General features: G+C 39.6%; 1 protein-coding gene across 1 annotated transcript; it reads left to right on the top strand.

The window, feature by feature from the left end:
* The first annotated feature begins 1,659 nt into the window (after positions 1–1,659).
* LOC123317287 (26S proteasome non-ATPase regulatory subunit 2-like) lies at positions 1,660–23,473 on the top strand. The gene is made up of 9 exons (XM_044903733.1): positions 1,660–1,798; positions 1,856–1,912; positions 2,129–2,390; positions 4,283–4,694; positions 9,103–9,247; positions 10,836–11,307; positions 20,493–21,032; positions 21,452–21,835; positions 23,069–23,473. Exons 1-9 carry the CDS (start codon positions 1,757–1,759, stop codon positions 23,395–23,397), a joined length of 2,643 nt encoding a protein of 880 aa, XP_044759668.1. The 5' UTR covers positions 1,660–1,756; the 3' UTR covers positions 23,398–23,473.
* Positions 23,474–23,849: the final 376 nt, after the last annotated feature.

Genomic DNA, 23,849 nt, shown 5'->3' with positions numbered 1-23,849 from the left:
TAGAATCATTAATATGCCCTTGCTTATATAGTTGATTAACTATTTTATTAAGTTTATTCTGAACAGACTTTGTTGGGTCTGACGACAACCTTGCATAAGTATTTTCATCATTAAGAGCCAGACTGGCTTTGTAATCATATTGTTCTCTCAACATGGCTACCGTTGAACTACCTTTATCAGCCCTGGTGATCAAAATTTCTTCATGACTTCTTAAAAAATTTATAGTCTTCTTTATGTAGTCGAAGACAGAATTATCATTGCTGTGATTGAATGGTGCATCATTAATATAGTTTGTACAAAGATTAATAAATCTGTTACGTCTTTCAATGATTTCACTCTCATCTTCATAAAAAGACAAAATATACTCAGTATCGATCAAAAGTTGTTCAAGGGGCGGTGGTTGATTCTTGTTATAGGGTAAGTTGTATTTTTCACCTAAACTTAATAGATATTGAACTTCAGATGGAATATCGATTCCAGTGAGATTCACAAACCACCCGTTGTGTATTTCAGGAGTTGGACTGAGTGACAGTTGTGCTGACCTCAGTGACAAAAACTTCCGTTTTTGTATTCTACTAATTTTAGAAAATTCGCGAAAGTAAAAAATTTTTTTTTGACGATTTGAAAATTCTTCATATAAATCAGATGGAATTATTTCCGATAATTTTGAAAGAACTCGTTGTAAATCTCCACTCAAGGAACCAACCTTCCAATGTACATAATCTATCTCCACCCTCAGAATTTTAAGTTTGAATGTATAGACTATACTATTACATCTGTTTACAAACGGGTTTTTTGAGTCTAACATAATTGGTAATATTGTCTTTGAAACCTGTTGTATATGTTTGGGAAATACATTCTGATTCTTACAGGTCAGCAGAAACTTCTTATGATTCGAGTAGTGTGCCATCTTCTTGTTGAGACTTTGCTAAGTTTTCAGGTCCCTCACAGTTTCAGAACCATAAGTTTCTCTCAGTTGGTCGAAGAAACTCCTTGTATCGCTCATCCTTGAGTCTTGATGGTGTGTTCCCAGAGTTGCAATGATGAAGGATATATTCACGACCTTCTGTTTATATTTGAAATTAAGGGTAAAATTGATGGGATGAGGCCAGAAGAAAGGACAATCAATTCGATACCATGCCGACGTTTCGGTTTATCTTTATAATTATTGAAATATATGCTGTAATATATTTGAAAGGAAACTAGTTTGAAACTCATTCTGATTTGAAGAAGGAAATGACGCCCATACGCCCATAGCCTCCCTACTGAAACCGCCCTTGTCTGAGACCAGTTTGAAGCATCTCAATCTGGAACGATATTCAATATAAGTAATTCTTGTTCTGTAAAGTAAAACAGACAGTAACTTATGCCTTTTAGCAGAGTTCACCATCTTGAAAAACCATCGAAGAATGCTCTTAATTAATGTACTCAAAACCCACATACGACAGTTAGATCATCGCACAGCACAAAAGTGATTATATCTCGATATCAAGGTTTCAATAATCCACACGAATGCTAAAAAAAAAATAAAAGAAAGGTGGGATTTCACTCATATGTTCCGTACGAGCGATGTGGCATGTTAATTTCTGTGCACGTCAGAGATTCTGACTGAGAAGAGAACTGAGACCATAAAGGAATGATTATTTATGCGCATGACTATACAGTTCACGTTGCTCTACAGTTTTACGATTGACGCATGTCCAGTTGAAAACCTCTCAAATATTTATTCGAAAGTTTTCCATTTGAAAACTTGAAAATGGCAGCAAAGGCTGCAGAAAAACCAGTAGTGGAGGTTGAGGTGTGTGTTTTGAACGAACAGGCGAAGTTTAAGTTTACAAATTTTTATTCTTTGCAGACTGAAGATGATAAAGAATTACAAAGTGAATTGAAATTGCTGGTTGACCGGATTATGGTGAGATAGCATGGTGAACTGAAACTTTTTGGATTTTCAGTCCATCATCTTACCGAAACAAATAAAATGTTGTTATTTATATGCTTTCCATTAACTGTTTCATAGGGAAATGACTTATATCTTTGGATACCGTACTATATTTTCTGTGAATGCCATAGATTTGTTGAGACAAGATTCTGGTGATAATTCGATATAATTATGTTTTTCGCAACTTAGGACAAGGATGAAAAATTGGTGGGCCCTGCCTTGGAAATGCTGAAGTATATTATCCGAACCTCCACCACTTCTATGACGTCAGTTCCGAAACCTTTGAAGTATATGGCCATTTATTATCTCTCACTGAAAGAACTACACAAAAACATGCATGATGGTCCAAATAAGAAACATTTGGCAGATGTTATTTCTATCTTAGCTCTTGGAACTGCTGGTGGTGATGTCGCCAGGAAACAACACGATTGCCTGAATTATTGTTTAGCAGGTACCTATAACGATTACATTTTATCATTGATGAAAATTAAAAATAACGGTTCAACTGAGACTATTTAAACACAGAAAAATACGTCAAAAGACGATGTCCTTTCAAGAGAGGATTTTACATCTTATCTATAGAAGTACCTAAAATAGCCACATTTTTTAAATCCCTTAAGGCGGTTTTCAGCTATGTGAAGCTGGCACCCCCAAATGCGAATTTTGAAACATATATTTCAGGGTCGTTTGTCTATCGCAGGTCCATGTTTGTCCACCCTTGAACCGATCGGTTCATTTTCTAAGCAGCACCCCCAAATCGCAAAAGCTTATTTTAGATGGTATCGTTTGTCCACCGTTAGTTCACTTTTGTCCACCAAATTTTTTCATTTGTCCACCCACAGAACCATAGAAATCAATCTTTGAAAATTTTGGAAAGTGTGAAGTTTTCTGGATTTTTCGAAGGTAAGCATTCGAGTCGTTTATCTCTCAATGAAAGTAACCGTAGATGGAAATGTGATACATATTCTGGAAGAGCAACTCTTCTAGTAATAAATCTGAGAATTTCATCCATGTAGGCGCAACCGTTCGGTTTTGACGAATTTTTAACTGAACCCATCTTTTTAAGGATTTTTCGAATTTCAGCTTTCGAGTCTTTTATCTCTCAATAAAAGTAACCGAAGCTGGAAATGTGATACATATTCTGGAAGAGCAACTCTTCTAGTAATAAATCTGAGAAGTTCATCTATGCCGGCGCAACCGTTCGGTCTTGACGAATTTTCAACTGAACCTATATTTTTCAGGATTTTTCGAAGGTCAGCTTTCGAGTCCTTTATCTCTCATTAAAAGTAAACATATACGGAAACGTGATACATATTCTGAAGGAGCAACTCTTCTAGGGTTACATGTTCTATCCTCTAAAAGCTCTCTTCGCGACATAATATGATCAACTTGTCGGAAAGAGGATATAGTGGAATTTTTGTTTCAATATTGTAAAACTGCATTCACAATCAATTCGCGGGCCGAAGTACACTTCGGCACGGAAGCTTAACAGGTGGCGTTCTCTGTCACCATTCATAATAGCTGTATTCGGGTTCGAATTTCGGACAGTACGAGAATTGTTCTAGAACTGCGCAGAACGGTTGCGCCCTAGAACGGAATTGGAAATCGGCAAAATTCCTTGCAAGCTGCAAACTATCACTTCGGCAAGAAATTTCGTGCCGGCTATGGATGATGCTCATGTTTTGATTGTTTGAGTATTTTGTCCGAAGTTTATTGCGAATGGTAAATTTCGTTGCCCGATAAATAATAATTGATTATGCAGTTTTATTGTTATAAGCTTATGTACCCAAAAAATATTTTGATTGGACAAACATGAACCCGCTATGGACCAACGATTCATTCGGTGAAAAATATTCTTTAGCATTTTAGGAATAGTCAACGAAGAATTTTGATTAATCAATTTTTCATCCCAAATTGCGAATGGATGGAAATGAAAATAAATTCCTGATGTACAAAATGAAATAGGGAAAGACAAACGAACCTGAATATTTGGTTTGAAATTTTGTGTAATTGGTGTAACTTAACACCACAATTTTTACGATTGATTTGTATGGTTCTGTGGGTGGACAAATGAAAAAATTTGGTGGACGAACGTGGACTTACGTTGGACAAACGATCTGTACCTACCATCCAAAATAAGTTTTTGCGATTTGGGGGTGCTGCTCAGAAAATGAACCGAAAAAAGTTCTTCTCCGATATCTCTAAAACGGTGCCTGGACAAATAAAAAGAAAAGAGTGGACAAACATGGACCTACGATTGACAAACGACCCTGAATTTTGCGTGTCACTTTTCACTAACTCTATATATCATCGCCACTGACATATACTCATAATTTTTCTCAGGAACCATGACCAACATCGGTGACTGGGGCCACGAATACATCCGACAGTTAGAAAACGAAATCGTTCAAACCTGGGGAAACGAGAAGACCAACAAGACCTTGATGCCCCTCATCATGGACATCATGACATTCAACTGCCACCACCACGCCGAAATACAAGGCTGCGATCTACTGATGGAGATAGACCAACTGCATCTCCTTCCTCAGTACATCACCGAAGAAACGTACGATAGGATGTGCCTGTATCTGACTTCTTGCACCAAATACGTGGACGTGCTTGAGGCCAGTAAAATAATGAGCTTGGTGGTCGAGCAGTACATGAAGTTCGAAATTTACTCAAGGGCTCTCATAATAGCGCTGCAGTCGGATAACAAAGACATGGTGAAGAACATATTCAAGGCGTGTAAGGATAAGTAAGTTTGGAGCTCTGTTTGTGTGGCTCTCGACGTCGTTCGTAAATCGGGTAAATGTCTCCCCCAAGCCAAGCTTTCTTTAAAAACTTTTTTTTTTATGAATCACGAATAACTTTCAGATCTGATTCGTCATTTACCCCGTGTTTAATGGCCAATAACAACCCCCACAGACTTTTTTGAGTATATATTTTAACGTAAGGATTCCGGAGAAACAAGAAACTGGGCTCTGGAGGAATCTTCCAGGTTCTGATTATTCCAAAACGCTTCCTCGATACTGTAAAAAACTTCGATATATAAAGACTATCTGGACTGGCTGGATCTTAGTAAAAATAACTACACATCCTCGCATTGGCTTCCTAACAGGGCTGTGCTGCTTCAGAAAACTCTTAATAAAAATAGATGTAGCTGAAATTGACGAGTACAGATTCTTTGAAGATGCGGTAGAAATGCCTCGTTAGCTTGAATGCATCCATAATGCAGTTGTGCTGTGTTCAAAATCGAGGGTGGTATGATTTTGTAATTAAAGAGTAGTGGACTGTATGACAAGATAATTGAGTTGGAGATGGTATAAAAACATTTATTTTATATCGTTCACAATCATTAAATGAATATTTCACCTGCACGAAGCTAATACAGTAAACCATACTAATATTAATAACATCTATTGACTCAGAGAGACATTATTCAACTAAAAACAAGAGATAGTGCAGAGCAGTTCAAATGAGAAGTCACTTGATGTCAGACTTAGACGTCGAGGAGTTCCATAGATTCAATATTAACACAACGGTTACACAGTGACAGAGCAATCAATTGAAAATTGATTGCGACAGCCCCTTTATTCCATCAGAAAACTAGAAGGTTAGATTAATGAATTTTAAGGAGAAGACGCGAGAGTAACAGTGAAATAAGCCAGAGGGGAAACTACAATGTCTAAGTCTGATAATCAACGAGATATCGATACATTAAATATGGGTTGATCAATAAGGATAATGTGAATATGAGCAGAACATGAATCGCACAAGTTATATAAATGAGAAGCAAAAAATTAATGAATCTGAGAAGTACTAAAATATCAAAATAATATGAAAAGGGCAATAATATTCTAATTAAATGAGAAGCTCAATAATAATTAATTAAATGAAAAGAACAATAATTAATTGAATGAAAAGAACAATCATAATTAATCTGAGAAGAACATAGTATAATTAATATACATTGCGTTGGTCATGAAGAGTGCAAAAATTCATCAATGAATTCAACATTTACAGAGACGAACTGCTTACAAGTAAGCACGATTAGAACGTTCATCAGAAAAACAGAAGAAACAATTGATAAATTATGAGAAGAACAAGAGTGTACTGACAAAAAATCACTAATCGTTGATTTTGAGATGTGCTGAAGGCTGAGAAAACTAACATGTATGTTGAGTTGGATGAATGAATATGGAAAAGAATCAATGAGAGTACAAGTTATAAAGAGTAGATCATACCAAATGAGTGTACACGAGTACCAGAGCAGACTTTCCAGGGTGGAGCCTAGGTCGAGAGTGTATCGAGCAATATCATTGATCGTTGAACCATATTTAAGGTGTTCACATCGTGTTCTGAGGAAAACTACTGAATCCAGGGTCCACTCTGGAGAATATGAGGATTCATTCATCTGAAACTCGACAACAGTAATTAGTTACATGTAGATAGAGGTGATCATAAGAGTTGTCTTAAAAAATGAATAAACTCTGATTCTGATAAAAAAGAAGATCACGAGCAGACAATAAATCAGTAATAATTATTACATAATAAAATATAAATTTATGAGAAGGCAATTGATCGATTTGTCTTGAGTGGACGTTTCAATTGAGCGGTGCTAGCAAGTATTATGAATCTATTTTAAGATTCAGAAATATCTTGCACGTGGACTCATTTCAGCAGAATGAAATTATCAGGAAAATGGTGAAATTAATAATTTTGAAAAGACTGAGTGTACTTTACCTTCTGAGAAGAACAATTTACCACCAGGATTGAGCGAGAAGAATTGAAAATGAGATTACACTAGAAGAGGTGAACTAAAGCGGGTTGCTACAAATCAAAATGATAACAACTAGAAGTGAATCCTACAGAGTTAACAAAGAGAGTCATTAAGAAAATGTGTTATGTCCAGTTTTTCGCTTTTGAAAAACACTGAGAGTGGGTCTGCCGCTTGGTTGAATTAGTGCACCGCAGAATCGGGGTACTATACGTGGCCACCGGAGCTGGTCAGGAGCGTCGACTAGAGAGTGGTCGGAGGGGGGCTTCCCTCAATTTTTAACATGCTGTTTATCCAACAAAATTCACACAATCACACTACCAATATTAATGGATGAGCATAGGGAGTCGTGGCTATTTCACAAGAACTTCTCTGGTAGAATCACGTGGCGGGCTTGGCAGGTGCTGCTGCTGCTGCTGCTCCTCGAAAGAAGATGGGATTTTTTACCCTCCAACTTGGAAACGCTTCACAGTAACGATGCAATCGCATGGCCAAGGAGTTAGAAATAGTTAAAACCATCAAACGACGCAAGTTGGAATACTTTGGTCATATCATAAGGCACCCAGAGGAATACGAGATCTTACATCTCATTATGGAGGGAAAAATCCTGGGCAGGCGTGGTCCAGGAAGAAGGAGAACATCGAGGCAATGGTACGGCAAATCTATAGTCCAACTTTTCCGAGAAGCTGTTAATAATAAAGCAATAGTTTTCAACATGATAGCCAACATGATGACCAACGATCGTTAAACGGTCATGGTACCAGAAGAAGAAGAACCATGCTCCCATGTTTCTAGTGCTGCAGCACCAAATTCGCCCGCACTGCTTGACTCGGTCCAGAAAAGGTCTCTTTGTCTGATGAGTGACTATCATATTACCAAGCATTTGGTTCCTATGTCGTTTCAGCGCTGCCAATCTGTCTCGATTCTATGTATAAATCCACGGCTTAGGTTCTTTGGAGCTCGCCCCTATTATGCCCTAAATGAAATCATCATAGAGTGGAAATCAAATATCTGTGAATAACCCTGAATAGCAAGGTTTTGTGGAAAAAGCATATTAAAATAACAAAAGCAACCTTGATGGCGTTCAGAAGTCTGATTTTCCCCAAAAATACTGCGATGGATGTACGCCATAATTGGGAAACCGATAATAAATTATGAGGCAATAGTCTGGTATGCCAAGGCAAGTCCGAAAAGTACGAGGAGAGTCCTAGATAGAATACAAACATTAGCCCGTGTTTTCACCACTGGAGCTATGAGAACTAAACCAACTAGGAACTCTCACAACTCTGCAGCTTGTGGTAGATAGATTAGCCCATCCTAAGAATATCCAGAGAAGGTACAGGCATTGAGATAATTAGGAATCAGAGATCTTGGTGATCTCTTACCAAAAATGTCCTATCAACGAACACTCCTAGTGAAGAAGATGAAGAAAACTAGCATCGCGAAAACCCTCGCCACGATGCTAAGTAGAGAAGAAGAGGAGAAAGGGAGACCGCAATTCCAGCTCTCAAAAAGATTTTTCTAAAACCACGTCGGCGACTGGCACCAGATGCTCACTCCCGGACTCCCGTTAGGCCGCTGTGTAAGCGTCTTTAAGGAATAAATGCTCGCAGTAGAAAGATGTGTGACCTAACCTAACCTAGAAAAGAACTATTAGAAATGGGATAAAGCGTTACATTCCGTTGGTCGGGCTGCGATTAAAGTACTAACTAATCATCGATTCTAAGATGTTCTGGAAGTGCTGAAGATAATTCAACGAATAAGGCAAGAATAAGAAGGTCTGCTTAGTCTGGGTTCCTGGTCTTTTGGGGATATAAGGAAAAGAAGAAGGCAATACACTTGCTAGGAAAGAAGTACAGACTTCTTTAATTGGTCCAGAACCTTTCTGCCGGTAAATGTACAGCTCGCCCTCCAATACTCCAGTATCTGGCGGAATGGCTTCAAGAAGATGACTTCCGCCAGTGTTTTTCATTAGGTTTTTCCTTCTATGTACCCACGCAGCTTGGCGTTTTCTGAAACGCCATCTTGCGTTTCTGAAACGCCATCCTGCGGGGGTACATAGAAGGAAAAACCTAATGAAAAACACTGGCGGAAGTCATCTTCTTGAAGCCATTCCGCCAGATACTGGAGTATTGGAGGGCGAGCTGTAGACTACGAAGTGGGGAGAACAGGTCTGTTGGGGACAATAGACGTTAAAAGAAGCAATTATATGATTTGATAGAATAATGGTTAGGAGCTTTGATGAATCTGATAATATCTACTGGACTTTTCTCATCATTCCATTCTAAAGACTACGTACAGTTATTCACTCTCCGATAGAAAAAAAGAACTTTTTTTTGATCGAAACACGAATGCGTAAAGTACCCAATTCGAGATTTTTTTTCAGGGCAACCTTGTACCAATTAGCGTTCATCTGCGGCCGTCATCTGTATCAAATTGAAATAGATCCGGACGATGAGCTGAGTGATGAGCTGACTGCTATCCTGGGGAATAATCATCTCAGTTCGAATTTTTTAACGTTTGCCAGGGAGGTGAGCAATCGTTTTGAAATTCTATCCTTAAAGAATCATTAAATTACGGCCGAAATGAGGACATTCCTCCAAAACGCCAAGATACACGTCAATCTTTGCGTTTATTGAACCTTTGAATCTTATTGTACCCTGTACGATTAACAATAATTCAAGATGCATTGCTCAAAAATTGGAGCAGATATTCGAGGAAAAACTTATATTTTGCACTTGAATCAAATTTTCAGTATTGCTGTACCTACTATGCGGAGTGACGTAGGTATTATAATAATAATAATAATAATAATAATAAAGTTTATTCTGTTAATCAACATACAGTTGTTCTCACAGAAATATTAACAAGATATAAATTGCTACATAAATTTCTTATTCAGTGAAGGTGCCTAAAGATTACTCTGACTGACCACGTCATAATGCGCAATATTCAGGAATCTGACTTGTTTGTTGTTTTGTGCGAAAGCGTTCAAATTGTTTTGACGTACTGTCTGACGTGCATTCCCACATCACGTCAGACCAATATTAACGCGCTGAATCGTATATATTAGATTTTTGAATCATACGCATTATGACGTGGCCCCACCTCACTTCAGAGTAATCTTTAGGAGTAATCTTGAGTTGCATCCAGATCACTCTGACGTGACGTGGAACCACGTCATAATGCGCATGATCAAAAAATCCAAAAGATGATTGTGTGCGGAAGCGATCAAATTGATTTAACATGTGTTACCCTAATTATTTGAATGGTTTTATATAAACATTTTATTTTTTAAAGAATTGTTGAAACTCTTGATTATTGCTCAAAATTAATTGTAACTCATTAAATTTCTAATTTTAGATATACATATCATAGATAAGTCACTTGCATTCCAATTATTTATTTTTCACAGTAATCTTCAGTTTGAATTATAATATTTTTTCCTGTAGCGTAGAGGTTCATTGTCACTGTGGTGGATGTCGTTCATGGTCGATTGATGGATTGATCCAATCTCGTTCAAATTCTTTATACGTACTATCAGTCTTTTTCATAAATCGAGATTTGCACGTTTCGGTATATGGGTATTCGTTTTTCTGAGATCGCTACGAGAAGTTTGAAAGTTATATGCAGCAGTGTAATTTAGTATCGACATTTTTAAATTAGACCGCTTAGCTGATCCACCGCAGATATTACAACATACCAAGAAAACTTTGAGGGACATTTGGCAAAACATTCCTCGAAATTTCATAGATAACCTCATTGACAAATGCCGAATAAAGTAAGAACACTGCAAAAAGCTGGAGAAGACCACAACCGATCTTTAACCTTGATTTCAAGGTGTTTGATAAAGAAGGAACCTATTCAAACCCTGCACATCCCATCTGGTGGAATATCTATTATGTCCATTTGCTAATTTCTCTACTATATTGTCGCTTCCAGTCGGGTTAACCATAAGTAGACATTTAACTCTGTACATATATGCAAAATCGTTTTTCTCCCTCTATATATTATAACATGTAATCGAATATTCGAATTATAATATTTTCCCCAGCTTAGCCTCCATCTCAAACTGGAGGAAACTGCTCTGCAACATTGCTTATCAACAATTACTTCCAGCTCGACATCATGGACCCAAAGACTCCCGAGGACGTCTACAAGATATGGCTGGAACCCGCCACCCCTTACTTCAGCATTCTTGGCGACAACATAGACAGTGCCAGACAGAATCTTGCCTCCTCCTTCGTCAACGGCTTCGTGAACGCAGGTTTCGGCTGCGACAAACTCCTCACCACAGACACAAGTAGTAAGTGGATCTATCGGAACAAGGACCACGGGATGCTGAGTGCGGCAGCCTCGCTGGGGATGCTACACCTCTGGGACGTGGACGGCGGTCTGACGCCAATAGATAAGTATTTGTACAGCACCGAGGACTACATAAAGTCTGGAGCCTTGCTGGCTCTGGGTATAGTGAATTGTAGGGTGAAAAACGAATGCGATCCTGCGTTGGCGCTGTTGTCCGATTACGTGAACCACGAGAACGCTGTCTACCAGACCGGAGCAGTGTTTGGTATTGGACTAGCTTACGTCGGTAAGAGATCTTCATTTTAATTTAGTTTCATTCATTTTATTTTCCCCAATTTTTTCTAAAGCGCCAATTCATCAATCAGCTGCCACCCTGAATGTATAAATTCTATAAATACATAATGAAAAGGTTTCATTCTAAAAATTAAATTTGAGTATTCGTCTGAACTGCAAGGTCAAAAACTGAAACGGTTCATTATGTATTCGGAGTGGTGCTTGATCTGAAAGAAAACGATTCACCTCGTAGTCGGCTGGACTGCAAGGTTTAAATCTGAAACGGTTGACAACGTATTTTGCATGACGGCTTTGCCTGGGAGAAAATGATTCATCACGTATTCGGCTGGACTTTTAGCTGTGAATCAGAAATGGTTCATCACCTATGTTGCGAAGCGGCTTGATCTGTAAGAAAATGATTCATCACGTTTACGGTTCAACTGCTAAGTCTTAATCTGAAATAGTTCATTACATTTTTGCCGTGGCGACTTGATATGGAAGGAATCGATTCAAAACGTATTCGGCTGGACTGTTTTAATTTGAAACGGTTCACCACGTATTTGGCTTAGAGGTGTGATCTGAGAGAAAACGATTCACCACGTATTCGGCTGGACTGCTAGGTTTAAATCTGAAACGGTTGACCACGTATTTTGCATGACGGCTTGATCTGAAAGAAAACGATTCATCACGTATTCTGCTGGACTATTAAGGCCCAATCAGAAACGGTTCATCACCTATTTGGCGAGGCGGCTTGATCTAAAAGAAAACGATTCACCACCTAGTTGGCTGGACTGCTATAGGTTCAAATCTGAAACGGTTGACCACGTGTTTTATATGACGACTTGATTTGTGAGAAAACGATTCATCACGTATTCGGCTGGAATTTTAGGTGTGAATCAGAATCGGTTCGTCACCCATTTGGCGAGGCGGCTTGATCTTATCCACGTATTCGGCTGGACTAAACGGTTTAAATCTGAAATGGTTGACAACGTATTGTGCATGACGGCTTGGCCTGGGAGAATACGATTCATCACGTATTCGGTTGGACTTATAGGTGTGAATCAGAAACGGTTCATCACCTATTCTGCGGGGAGGCTTGAACTACAAGAAAACGATTCATCATGTAGTCGCCTGAACTGCTAAATCTTAATCGGAAATGGTTCATCAGATCTCGAACGCGCGACGGGTGTTATGGATTCGTTCGTCAGCCAGAACCAAGGTTCACACTTAAAAGGAAATTATGTCGGAACGCAGCAGGGTAAAGGTTCGAGTGAGAAGGCAAAGTAATACACCGGTTCAACTCGGAGTGCTTTCTGGTCCTCCGGGTTTTCACACCAGCAGAGAATCGTATTAACAGTAGAGTTTGAGCCTGAAGTGTGGCAAATGATGAGGGAGGGTTGAGGCTGAGGTTCCCAGATAATAATACGGAGTGTTGCGTCACCTCAATATTCTGGACGGCTCGTCTAGAGGATCAGTCGCAATAATTTCCCTTGCACTTGTAGACTTCCTCACTCTCTCCATCAGAGGAGGGGGGGGAGAGAGAGAGAGAGACATCTCCTTTTGTACCTACTCTTGGATGATGAGAACGGAATGTGTCCCAGATGACGCAAAACGATTCACCTCGTATTCTTCAGAATCGTAAGGTTTAAATCTGAATAATTTGATTACGTATTTTTCATGATGGCTTGACCTGAAAGAAAACGATTCATCACGTATTCGGCTGCACTATTAGGTGTGAAACTGAAATGGTTCATCACATTTTAGGCATGGTGACTTGATCTGAAAGAAAAAGATTCATGACATATTCGTCTGAACTGCTAAGTCCAAATCTGAGACGGTTCACAACATACTTCGCGCGGCGGCTTGATCTGGAAAAAACGATTCACCACGTATTCCACTGGACTGCTGAAAACGTTGACCACCTATTTTGCATGACGGCTTGTTCAAATCTGAAACTATTGACCAAATATTCTATGGCGTTCATCTATGCGAATTTGACCGATTTTCTACATCTGAGGCATATTCAGTTTCCACACCCCCCGGTCGGTATAAAAGCAGATGTCCTGCCGCAGGTCATGCAATTCGATTAATTCTGTTGAGACCACTAAGTTGATAAGTGCCATTAAGGCGTTTGAATCTTGTTAGAGTTGTATGTGTGGAAACTGATTAGACCCTCAACCTTAACTTCTCGAGAAGAAGCGTGCTGAGAGACGACGATTTCGAGTCAAAATCCACAACTAGCCGTGTCTGAGTCCAGAACCAAACCACGACCGAGCCCAGAGGTAACCTTCCGTATTTTACTCGGGAATCTCAGTTTCAACCCGTTGTGTACCATTTACCCTGTTTCCTTTCTCCGTGTTGGGAGTAAGTTTCTGGCCGGCGTGAAAAGACGTTAGGAACGGAAAATCTGGTTTTGACTTTTACTGGTTATCGCTAACATCCCAGATAATACGGAATCTTGTCTTTGACTCGAAGATACCAGGGAAGGTTTGCTATTTTGCCTTTAAAGAATAGCTGGCGCTCGAGTACCCCGAGGAAAAAGGCGTTCATCACGTGTTCGGCTGGACTGCTAAATTCAAATCTGAAACGGTTGACCACGTATTTTGTATGACGGCTAGATCTGTGGGAAAACTATTCATCACGTATTCGGCTGGACTTTTAGGGGTGAATCAGAATCGGTTCATAACCCGTTTGGCGAGGCGGCTTGATCTGTAAGAAAACGATTCACCACGTGTGCGGTTGGACTACTAAATTTAAATCTGAAATGGTTGAGCACGTATTTTGCAAGACGGCTTGATCTGAGAGGTGTGAAACGGAAATAGTTCATTACGTGTTTGGCGTGGTGGCTCGGTCTGGAAGGAAACTATTTACCTCGTTTACGATTTCCAGGATGGCTTGATATGACAGAAAACGTTTCATGACGTATTTGGCAGGACTGTTCAGTTCAAATCTGAAACGGTTCATCAGGTATTTTGCAGGATGATTAGATCTGGTTATAAACGATTTATCACGTATTCGGTTGAAATTTTAGTTGTGAATCAGAAAAAACTATTCATCACGAATTCGGCTGGAGTTTTAGGTGTGAAACTAAAATGGTTCATAAATTGTCTGACGTGGCGGCTTGGTCTGGAAAAAAACGATTCACCACGTATATGACTGGACTGCTCGATCTACATCTCAAACGCTGGTATTCGGCTGGACTCTTATGGCCGTTTGCACCGTTTGTCTAAACAACGATTATATTCCTAAACAACGATTAATTCCTTAACCGGGTTGCACCGTTCCTAAACGTTGATTATAAGGCCCTTAAACGTTGTTTAAACTAAACGCAGAAATTTGCTCGATTAAAGCTCGATTAAAACGTTGATTGAAGTAATACTTCAAATCATAGATAACCTTCAAATTCGATTGACAACTGTGTCTTCTATTTGTGTTGATATAAAATTAAAATTAATAATGGATGATTTGGAAGATGATATATTACTTGATGATGATCTTTATGCACTTAGCAATATCGAATTTTATTTCCTAGATGTTTTCCCCGTAGAAGAATTATTTCGAAAGAATGGACCTCATTTTTTTCAGAAGATTTCGTTTAACGAAAGAAACCGTGTTGTTTTTTTTGCCATATATGGAGAATGATTTGGAATTTCCCAGATGTTTTCCCCGTAGAAGAAATTATTTCGAAAGAATGGACCTCACTTTTTTCAGAAGATTTCGTTTAACGAAAGAAACCGTGTTATTTTTTTCTTGCCATATATGGAGAATGATTTGGAATTTCCTAGATGTTTAATTTGTAGAAGAAATTATTTCGAAAGAATGGACCTCACTTTTTTCAGAAGATTTCGTTTAACGAAAGAAACCGTGTTTTTTTTTGCCATATATAGAGAATGATTTGGAATTTCCTAGATGTTTAATTTGAAGAAGAAACTATTTCGAAAGAATGGACCTCACTTTTTACAGAAGATTTCGTTTAACGAAAGGAACCAAGTTATTTTTTTGCGATATATGGAAAATGATTCGGAATTCAATAATTAGTTATATTATACAAATATAGATATTTCAGGAAAAATAGTGTTGACCCAATAAATCAATTGCTAGCTACATCGAGGTTTTATGCTAGTGCTGGTCAGTTCGCTTCTGTTGATTTCATAAATGTGAATGTATCGAAAGGATCAAAAATTATTCCCGCAGTTTCATTAGCAATTGGTAAATTATATTCCGAATTCCTCAAAATGACCAAATATGAGGATATAGTGCAAATTCAACAGTCCTTCCACAAGAAGGCTTCTTTTCCTAGAGTAATAGGATGTGTTGATGTTACCCATGTTCGCACTCCAAATTCAAAATCCAACACCGAATCTCCAAAAAAAAATGTTCAAATTTCCCACCTTGACAACAGAAGTTTAGTCAGAAAACCTTGACTTCTTTTTAATTTATCTTCTATGATGTGCTTGGCTGAAATTTTGAATTTTTTATGCTGTGAGTGGTGTTGCCAAATCTGTCGATGATTAAATTAAACAACGATTATGATTCCACGGTGCAAACCGTCAAATGCTAAGCAACGTTTAAATATTAAACATCGATTAGTTTAACCATGGTTACCAGCGAAACGGTGCAAACGGGCATTAGGGTTAACTCGGTTCATCACGTATTCGGCTGGACTGCTAGGTTCAAATCTGAAACGGTTGAACACGTATTTTGCATAACTGCTTGATCTAGGAGAAAACGATTCATCACGTATTTGGCTGAACTTTCAGGTGTGACTCAGAAACGGTTCATCACCCATTTGGTGAGGCGGCTTGATTTGGGAGAAAACGATGCATAACATATTTGTCAGGAGTGTAAGGTTTAAATCTGAAACATTTGATCACGGCTGGACTGTAAGGTTTAAATCTGAAACGGTTGATCATGTATTCGGCTGGATTGCTAGGTTAAAATTTGAAACGATTGAACACGTATTTTGCAGGATGGCTTGATTTTATAGAAAACGATTTATCATGTATTCTTCTATAATTTTGGTTATGAATCAGAAACGGATCATCAAGTATTTGACGTGGTTACTTGATCTGAAAGAAAACGATTCACAACGTATTCGACTGAAACTTTCAGGTGTGAATCGCAAACAGTTCATTACCCATTGTTCGGGATTGAATCAACAATAATATTTTATGCACGTGTTATTCTTCCTAACATCACCTAGCTTTAAGATGAAGAAGAACAGAATCCCTTGCGATTCTGTGACCGAAGCCTTTACCACCCCGGATCACCGGATCCAAAAACAGAGTGAGAGTGAGAGTGAGAGTTACCCTTAAGTGCCCGACAGTGACCGATTGTGACCTTGAAGTTACCTGCAGTTGAGACTGGTCCTCTCGATCCTAGAGAGTAGAGACTGCTCAAGCTTCCTTTTTGAGTAGACTTGCCAGTGTGGTGACCAGATATTTCCGACTCAAGCCACGTTGAGTCGCCACGGTTAGAACTACCCCGAGTCGCGACTACCCTTAAAGTCACTCGGTCCTCAACACATCATCTACAGGTGGAGAGAAAAGTTTTAACTCGGTCGGACACAATCCAGAAAACTCCAAGAATTCCTCCAAGTCAAGCTTGTGTGCCGAATTATTAAAGGTAGGTGATATTTAGTAACAATAACACCGTGCCTAAAGAGCCTCCTTTTTTTTGTGCAATTTCCTTCAAGGCGACCTGTTTTGGGTTACTAAATTTCAATGGCGTACGTCCAGCGCCACGTCCACCTCCACCCATTCTGCGAGGCGGCTTGATTTGGAAGAAAACGATTCACTACGAATTCGACTGGACTGCTAAATTCAAACCTGAAGAGGTTGACCACGTATTTTGCATGACCTGTTCTGGGTGAAAACGATTCGTCACGTATTCGGCTGAACTATTCGAACTGAATAAGAAACGGTTCGTCATCTATATTGCGAGACGGCATGATCTGGAAGAAAACGATTCACCACGTATTTGTCAGGAGTGTAAGGTTTAAATCTGAAACATTGATCTCGTATTCTGCATGATGGCTTAATCTGGAAGAAAACGATTCATCACGTAATCGTCTGGACTATTAGTTGTGAAACTGAAATGGTTTATCACGTGTTTGGCGAGGCGGCTCGGCCTGAAAGAAAACGATTCACCACGTTTTCGGCTGGACTGTTGAAGTCTTTATCTGAAATGGTTCATCACATATTTGGCGTTCATCATATATTCATCACGTTTACGACTGGACTGGTGTACATCTCAAACGGTTTACTACCTATTCGGCATGGCGGCTTCAATTTGAATGAAACAATTGATAACGTATTCAGCTCGACTGTTTGAATCTTAAATGGTTCACCACGTATTCGGCTGGGCTGCTAGGTTCAAATCTGAAACGGTCCATCATCTATCTGGCGAGGCAGCTTGTTCTGGAGGAAAACGAATACCACGTATTCGGCTGGACTGCTAAATTTGAATCTGAAATAGTTGACCACGTATTTTGCATGACAGCTTGTTCTGGGAGGAAACGATTCATTACGTATTCGACTGGACTTTCAGGTGTGAATCAGAAACGGTTCATCACCCATTTGGCGAGGCGGCTTCATCTGGAAGAAAACTATCCACCATCTTTTCGGCTGGACTTCTAAATTTAAATCTAACATGGTTGACCAAGTATTATTGCAGGACGGCTTGATCTGGGAGAGAACAATTCATCAGGTATTCGGCTGAAATTCTAGTTCCGAATCAGAAACGGTTCATTATTTATTTCGGGAGGTGGCTTGATCTGGAAGAAAACGATTCACCACGTATTCTGCATGATGGCTTGATCTGGGAGAAACGGGTTCATCACGTATTCGGCTCGAATATTGGGGCTGGATCAGAATCGGTTCATTATCTATTTTGCGAGGCAGCTTGATCTTAAAGAAAACGATTCACCACGTTCTTCAGGACTGTAAGCACTCAATCTGAATGGTTTGACCACGTATTTTGCTTGATAGCTTGACCCGTCATCACGTATTCTGTATCAGGTGTGAATCTGAATCTGAAATGGTTCATCAAGTGTTTGGCGTTGTGGCGTGTTCTGGAAGAAAACAATTCACCACGTATTTGACTGGACTGCTAGGCTAGGTCTACATCTCAAACGGTTCACTACCCATTTGGCATGCTTCGAGTGGAATGAAACTATTTTTCACGTATTCGACTGGACTGTTAGGTTTAAATATGAAACGGTTGTCCACGTCTTCTGCAGGATGGCTTGATCTGCTAGAAAACGATTCATTACGTATTCGGCTGGAAGTTTAGTTGTGAATCAGAAACGTGACGCATGACAGCATGACCTGGAACAAAACGATTCAGCACGAATTCGGCTGGTCTGCTAGGTCCCAAGCCTAGATGGTTCTCTACGTTTTTGGAGTATCGGTTTGATGTTGAAGAAAGCGATTCATGATGTTGTGACAGACTTTTTCGGATTTGGCCGATCCTTGCCTTGATGTCAGAAATCAACAGGGTGAGGGTTTGAGTAAGACAGCAAAGAAATAAGGCGGTTCAACTCTGAGTGCTTTCTGTTCCCCCTGAGTTTTCTCATCGGCAGAGATTCGTACTTACAGTAGAGGTGGACAGTGGCAAGTTAGAAAAAAAGAAAGGCAGTTCACTCCTGAGTGCGTTCTGTTTTCCCGCATTTTCACACCAGCAGAGGATCGTACTAACAGTAGGGGTTAGAATCAGAAATGTGGCAAAGGATGAGGCAGGGTGTACGCTGAGGTTCCCAGATAATAATACGGTGTGCTGTCCCACCTCTGGACTCTGAACTGCTCGTCTAGTGGATGGCTGACGAGAATTTCTCTTGCAGCTACACTCCCTCGCATTTTTGACAGCAAGCTGCGGACTTCGAAATGGTCTGGGTACGATGGCGGGATCGAAAGAAAATTGAAAAATGACTTCTCGGCAGACTCGGATAGGATACTCCAAAAGCTTGATTAAAAATCGGAAGGGGTTCAAATCGCCAATGAACTACTCTTTAACTTTTCTGCACTTACTCCAATCTAAACTCAGAATTCATCAGAATGACGGACAAGCAGGGGGACATTCTTTTTGTACCTACCGTTGGGGTTGGAAACGGAAAGTGTCTCAGATGCCGAAAATCGGTAAAATTCGCGTCGATAAAAACGACTCGACTCTGGCAATCGGTACTAGCAAACCGAAAACTCGGTTATCTCCCAATTCAGGATGAGAAGAGGTTCATTACCTATTTGGCGAGGCGGCTTGATCTGGAAGAAAACGATTCATCACATATTTGGTGCGGCGGCCTGCGGCTTGATATGGAAAAAAACCATTCACCACGTATTCGGCTCAACTATTAATTTTAAATATGAGACGGCTCACCACGTATTTGGATTGGTGTCTTGATCTGAAAGAAAACGATTCACAACGTATTCGGCTATTTAGATGTGAATCAGAAACAGTGCATCACCCATTTGACGAAGCGGCTTGATCTAGAAGAAAACGAATCAATACGTATTCGGCTGGACTGCAGAATTTAAATCTGAAACGATTGACCACATATTTTGCATGACAGCTTCATCTGGGAGAAAACGATTCATCACGTATTCGGCTGGACTGGACTATTAGGGCTTAATCAGAAACGGTTCACCATCTATTTTGCGAGGCGGCTTAATCTGGAAGAAAACGATTCACCACGTATTCGTCAGGACTGCAAGGTTCTAATCTGACATTTGACCACGTATTTTGCATGACGGCTTGACCTGGAAGAACACGATTCATCTCGTATTCGACTGGACTGCTAAATTTAAATCTGAATCGGTTGCGTATTCGGATGCACGATTAGAGCTGAATCGGAAACGGTTCATCATCCATTTGGCGAGGGGCCTTGATCATGTATTCGGGTGGACAATTTGGTTCGGTAAGGCGGCTTGGTCAGGAAGAAAACCTTTCATCACATATTCCACTGCTAGGTGTAAACCTTTCATCACCTATTCGGCATGGCGGCTTCAGGTGGAATAAAACTATCTATCACGTATTCGGCTTTACTACAATATATAAATCTGAAACGGTCCACCATGTACTTGGCGGGGCAGCTTGCTACGGTGGAGACTAGAGAACGATTCATCATCAAATATACAAAAATACATTTATTCGATGTATTCATTTCTCATTAATTTATTACTGTTACGATATTTTTGCTTTTAGGAACCGCTCGTGAGGACGTGCTAGATCTACTATCTCCCATCGTTCAAGGCACACAGTCCGTCGAGGTTCTCGGTATCGCTAGTCTCTCCTGCGGTCTCATAGCTCTTGGTCGCAGTAACCACAACGTCATAACCACCATACTCTTCAAAATAATTGAGGCCAACAATACGGAACAGCTGAGATCACCTTTCATGCGGCTAGCAGGACTAGGTGTGGCCCTTTGCTACATGGGGTGCAAGGAAAGCATTGAAGTGCCCTACGCGGCCATGGACGTTTTCGAAGAACCGTTCAAGACCATGGTTCAGACTATGTTGAAGATGTGTGCGTATGCCGGTACAGGTGATGTCTTGATCGTACAGGAATTGCTGAGGATCGTCGAGGAAAAGATCACGTGCAAGGACGAGAAGGCAAGGGATAAAGTAAAGAAAGACCCGGCACACAAGAAGAAGGATAGGAAGAACAATTTGGATTGGGATTACTGCATGGGTCAGGCTATAGCTGTTCTGGCCGTTGCTGCTGTATCAAAGGGGGAAGAAATCGGTATGTTTTCACTTTCTGCTTTTCGGTTCCTGTTCGAAGTCATGCGTTCTCCTCAGTGAAAAATGAAATGAATTTATCAATCATTTGTCTACCGGATGTCTTGAAATAGTTTCAGAAATGCTGATTCTACTTCGAGTAGAAGTAATTATTTCTTATTTTTCACTTTTTGTTATACCTAAATCTCAATTAATTTTGTTCCTTATTCACCTGCCGCAAATCGAATCCATTTATTATTTATTTACAATATTCACATCTCGGACTCTCGAATTCTACAATAATAAATATTTTGTCATTTTTGTTGTATAACATAAGAGTGCTCCAAGTAAGAGTACCTTTATGTTATGTTATGTTATGTGAAAACCTAAACCTACACTAGTTGAAGGCGATGGGTGGTTTCAGTGATGATAATAATTTCACAGGTGCTGAAATGGTGCAGAGAATATTTGGCCACATAGGCCGTTATGGAGAACCGATAGTCCGAAAGGCTGTACCCCTAGCTATAGCCTTGACCTCCGTGTCGAACCCTCAGTTATCCGTGATCGACATACTCACGAAATACTCGCACGATTCCGAGGATGACGTGGCATGCAACGCCATTTTCGGATTGGGTTTCGTTGGAGCTGGAACAAACAACGCTAGACTGGCAGCTTGCCTGAGACAGCTGGCGGTCTATCATACCAAAAACCCGTCGCAGCTCTTCATGGTGAGGCTATCTCAGGGATTGCTACACTTGGGTAAAGGTACCATGACATTGAGCCCGCTGCATACCGACAGACAGCTGGTGGATCCAGTAGCAATGGCTGGTGCGTATCATAAGTGCTTCGATGTGGGCTTTACTTCCTAAAATTCAACTTCTGAGCGATCAAAGTTCATCATTTGGCAATATGAGTCGAGTGACACACAATTTAAAGGTCTTTAAAACCTGAGTGTGGTCGTTTATACTTCTTCACACTCGGATCGTCAACAATAGTTTTAGAAATTATTGTTCAATAATCATGACAAATTTGTATATGATTATATTGCTCATCTATTCCGGCATAAACAGTGAGATTTTCTTCTTAGGCAAAGAGGAATTTTTTTTTGAAACATCAAGTTAAAAGTAAGTGAAGGAATGGTATATTTCACAATTTGGGGGTACATCTTTATATGTATATTTTTTCAAATTTATACAGGGTGAGTCTTTGACTCGTACAAGTGCTTTAACAGTAGATTCTTGAGGTCAAAAGAAATACTTTTTTCTCTTACAATTTTTCCGAATCGGCTCGGGTTAAAAGATAATGGCTATTGAAAAACCATAAAAAATGTTATCTTTAATCCTATCTCACAAACGGTTTTATCGAATGAAATGAATTTCGGAATATAGTTTTCCATTCATTTGATGAATCACACACAACACAAGACACAAGATATTACCACGTCTTCCAGTTTCCTCATTATGACCATTACGTACCATAAAGATAATAAAAATTCAATGAACCCAACTCTTCAGACTAAGCTGGACGCTAATCAATATCTGAACGTTTTGTAAAAATAAAAGTATTCCTCATATTTTATCGTATAATGCGCCGTTTTCTAGTAATTTGATGTTCAAAAATTAAAAAGTATCTGTGAAATTTGAAAAAGTGATACTTTGGCTGAATACAACTCTGTCCAAAAGATCCACAAATATATAGTGTCGCAGATATAACTAGATATTCTGAAGGTAATATAGTTTTTTCAGGGGTGGCACATCTTATTATGGAAACTTAAAATGGCTTTATCTTTTTATCAGGGCCGAATCGGACGAAATAGCGAAATAGTATAGGCAAGAAGAGTTTCTTTTGACCTCAAGAATATACTGTTAAAATATTTGTACGAGACGAAGACCCCCCTATACATGTCTATAATTCTGGGGTCTGATTCGACTCTACTCAGAGACGAAAGAGTAGTTTGTTCGGCTTCTTCACTTCAGCACACGAAAAGTACATTGAGACTTTGATGGGAAGCAGCAAGCTTAAAAATTTTTCATTTCATGAAACTTTCTTATACATTTACAGGACTCTTAATTCCTCTTGTGGCCCTTGTCGATCCTCATTCCTTGATTCTTGGAAAAGCGCACTATCTGCTGTACACGCTGGTCACGGCTATCCAACCTAGATGGCTCTTGACACTCGGAGAAGACCTGCAACCGTTGAGCGTAACGGTGAGGGTGGGCCAAGCAGTCGACATAGTTGGTAAGGCAGGTACGCCGAAAACGATTGCAGGAATCCATACGCACACCACACCGGTTCTGCTGGCAGCAGGAGAAAGGGCCGAGCTCGTCAATGAAGATTACGTCGTTTACTCGCCTACCCTGGACGGAGTTTGCGTGCTGAAGAAATGCTAAGTTACTTGTTCATTTGTTGTTGATTTGATCTTGGTTTCGAAGAGCATCACTATAATTTTTTATCATTGACAAATTATTTTCATTGTATTATTTCGATTTTTAAGAGTCTTATTTCAAACGAATTGGTATTTCTGTTGATACTTTGGAAGACAGCTAGTTCGATTTAGATCGTAACATTATTTGTTGATTTCAAATCAGTGATTGTTATCTATCTGAATTAATTTTGTTTACTGCCAGAAAACTTTTCGCACATTTAATTATCACAACTTCATTTATAGTTGGGGAGCCCAAGAGAAAAATTTGGAAATCAATCTAGCGTGTAGGATTAATAAATATAAGGGGAGATACCTTGGTCCCTGTAGAGCACCTCTAACAAAAATTTATGTATGGGGAATTGTCTTGGACAGCCTGTCGGAATAGTAAAAAAAACGATCATTGTACATACTCGAGAT

This window comes from Coccinella septempunctata, chromosome 7 (assembly GCF_907165205.1).
Source record: "Coccinella septempunctata chromosome 7, icCocSept1.1, whole genome shotgun sequence".
In the NCBI taxonomy this organism is placed as follows: domain Eukaryota; kingdom Metazoa; phylum Arthropoda; class Insecta; order Coleoptera; family Coccinellidae; genus Coccinella; species Coccinella septempunctata.
This window is presented reverse-complemented; position numbering and strand designations above follow the sequence as displayed.

Bases quoted from the DNA above. Each gene is read 5' to 3' on its own strand.
- LOC123317287 (XM_044903733.1), top strand. From the start codon at position 1,757: ATGGCAGCAAAGGCTGCAGAAAAACCAGTAGTGGAGGTTGAG. The intron at 4,695-9,102 runs GTAAGTTTGGAG...ATTTTTTTTCAG, and splicing joins TTCAAGGCGTGTAAGGATAA to GGCAACCTTGTACCAATTAG. The intron at 9,248-10,835 runs GTGAGCAATCGT...AATTACTTCCAG, and splicing joins TTTTAACGTTTGCCAGGGAG to CTCGACATCATGGACCCAAA.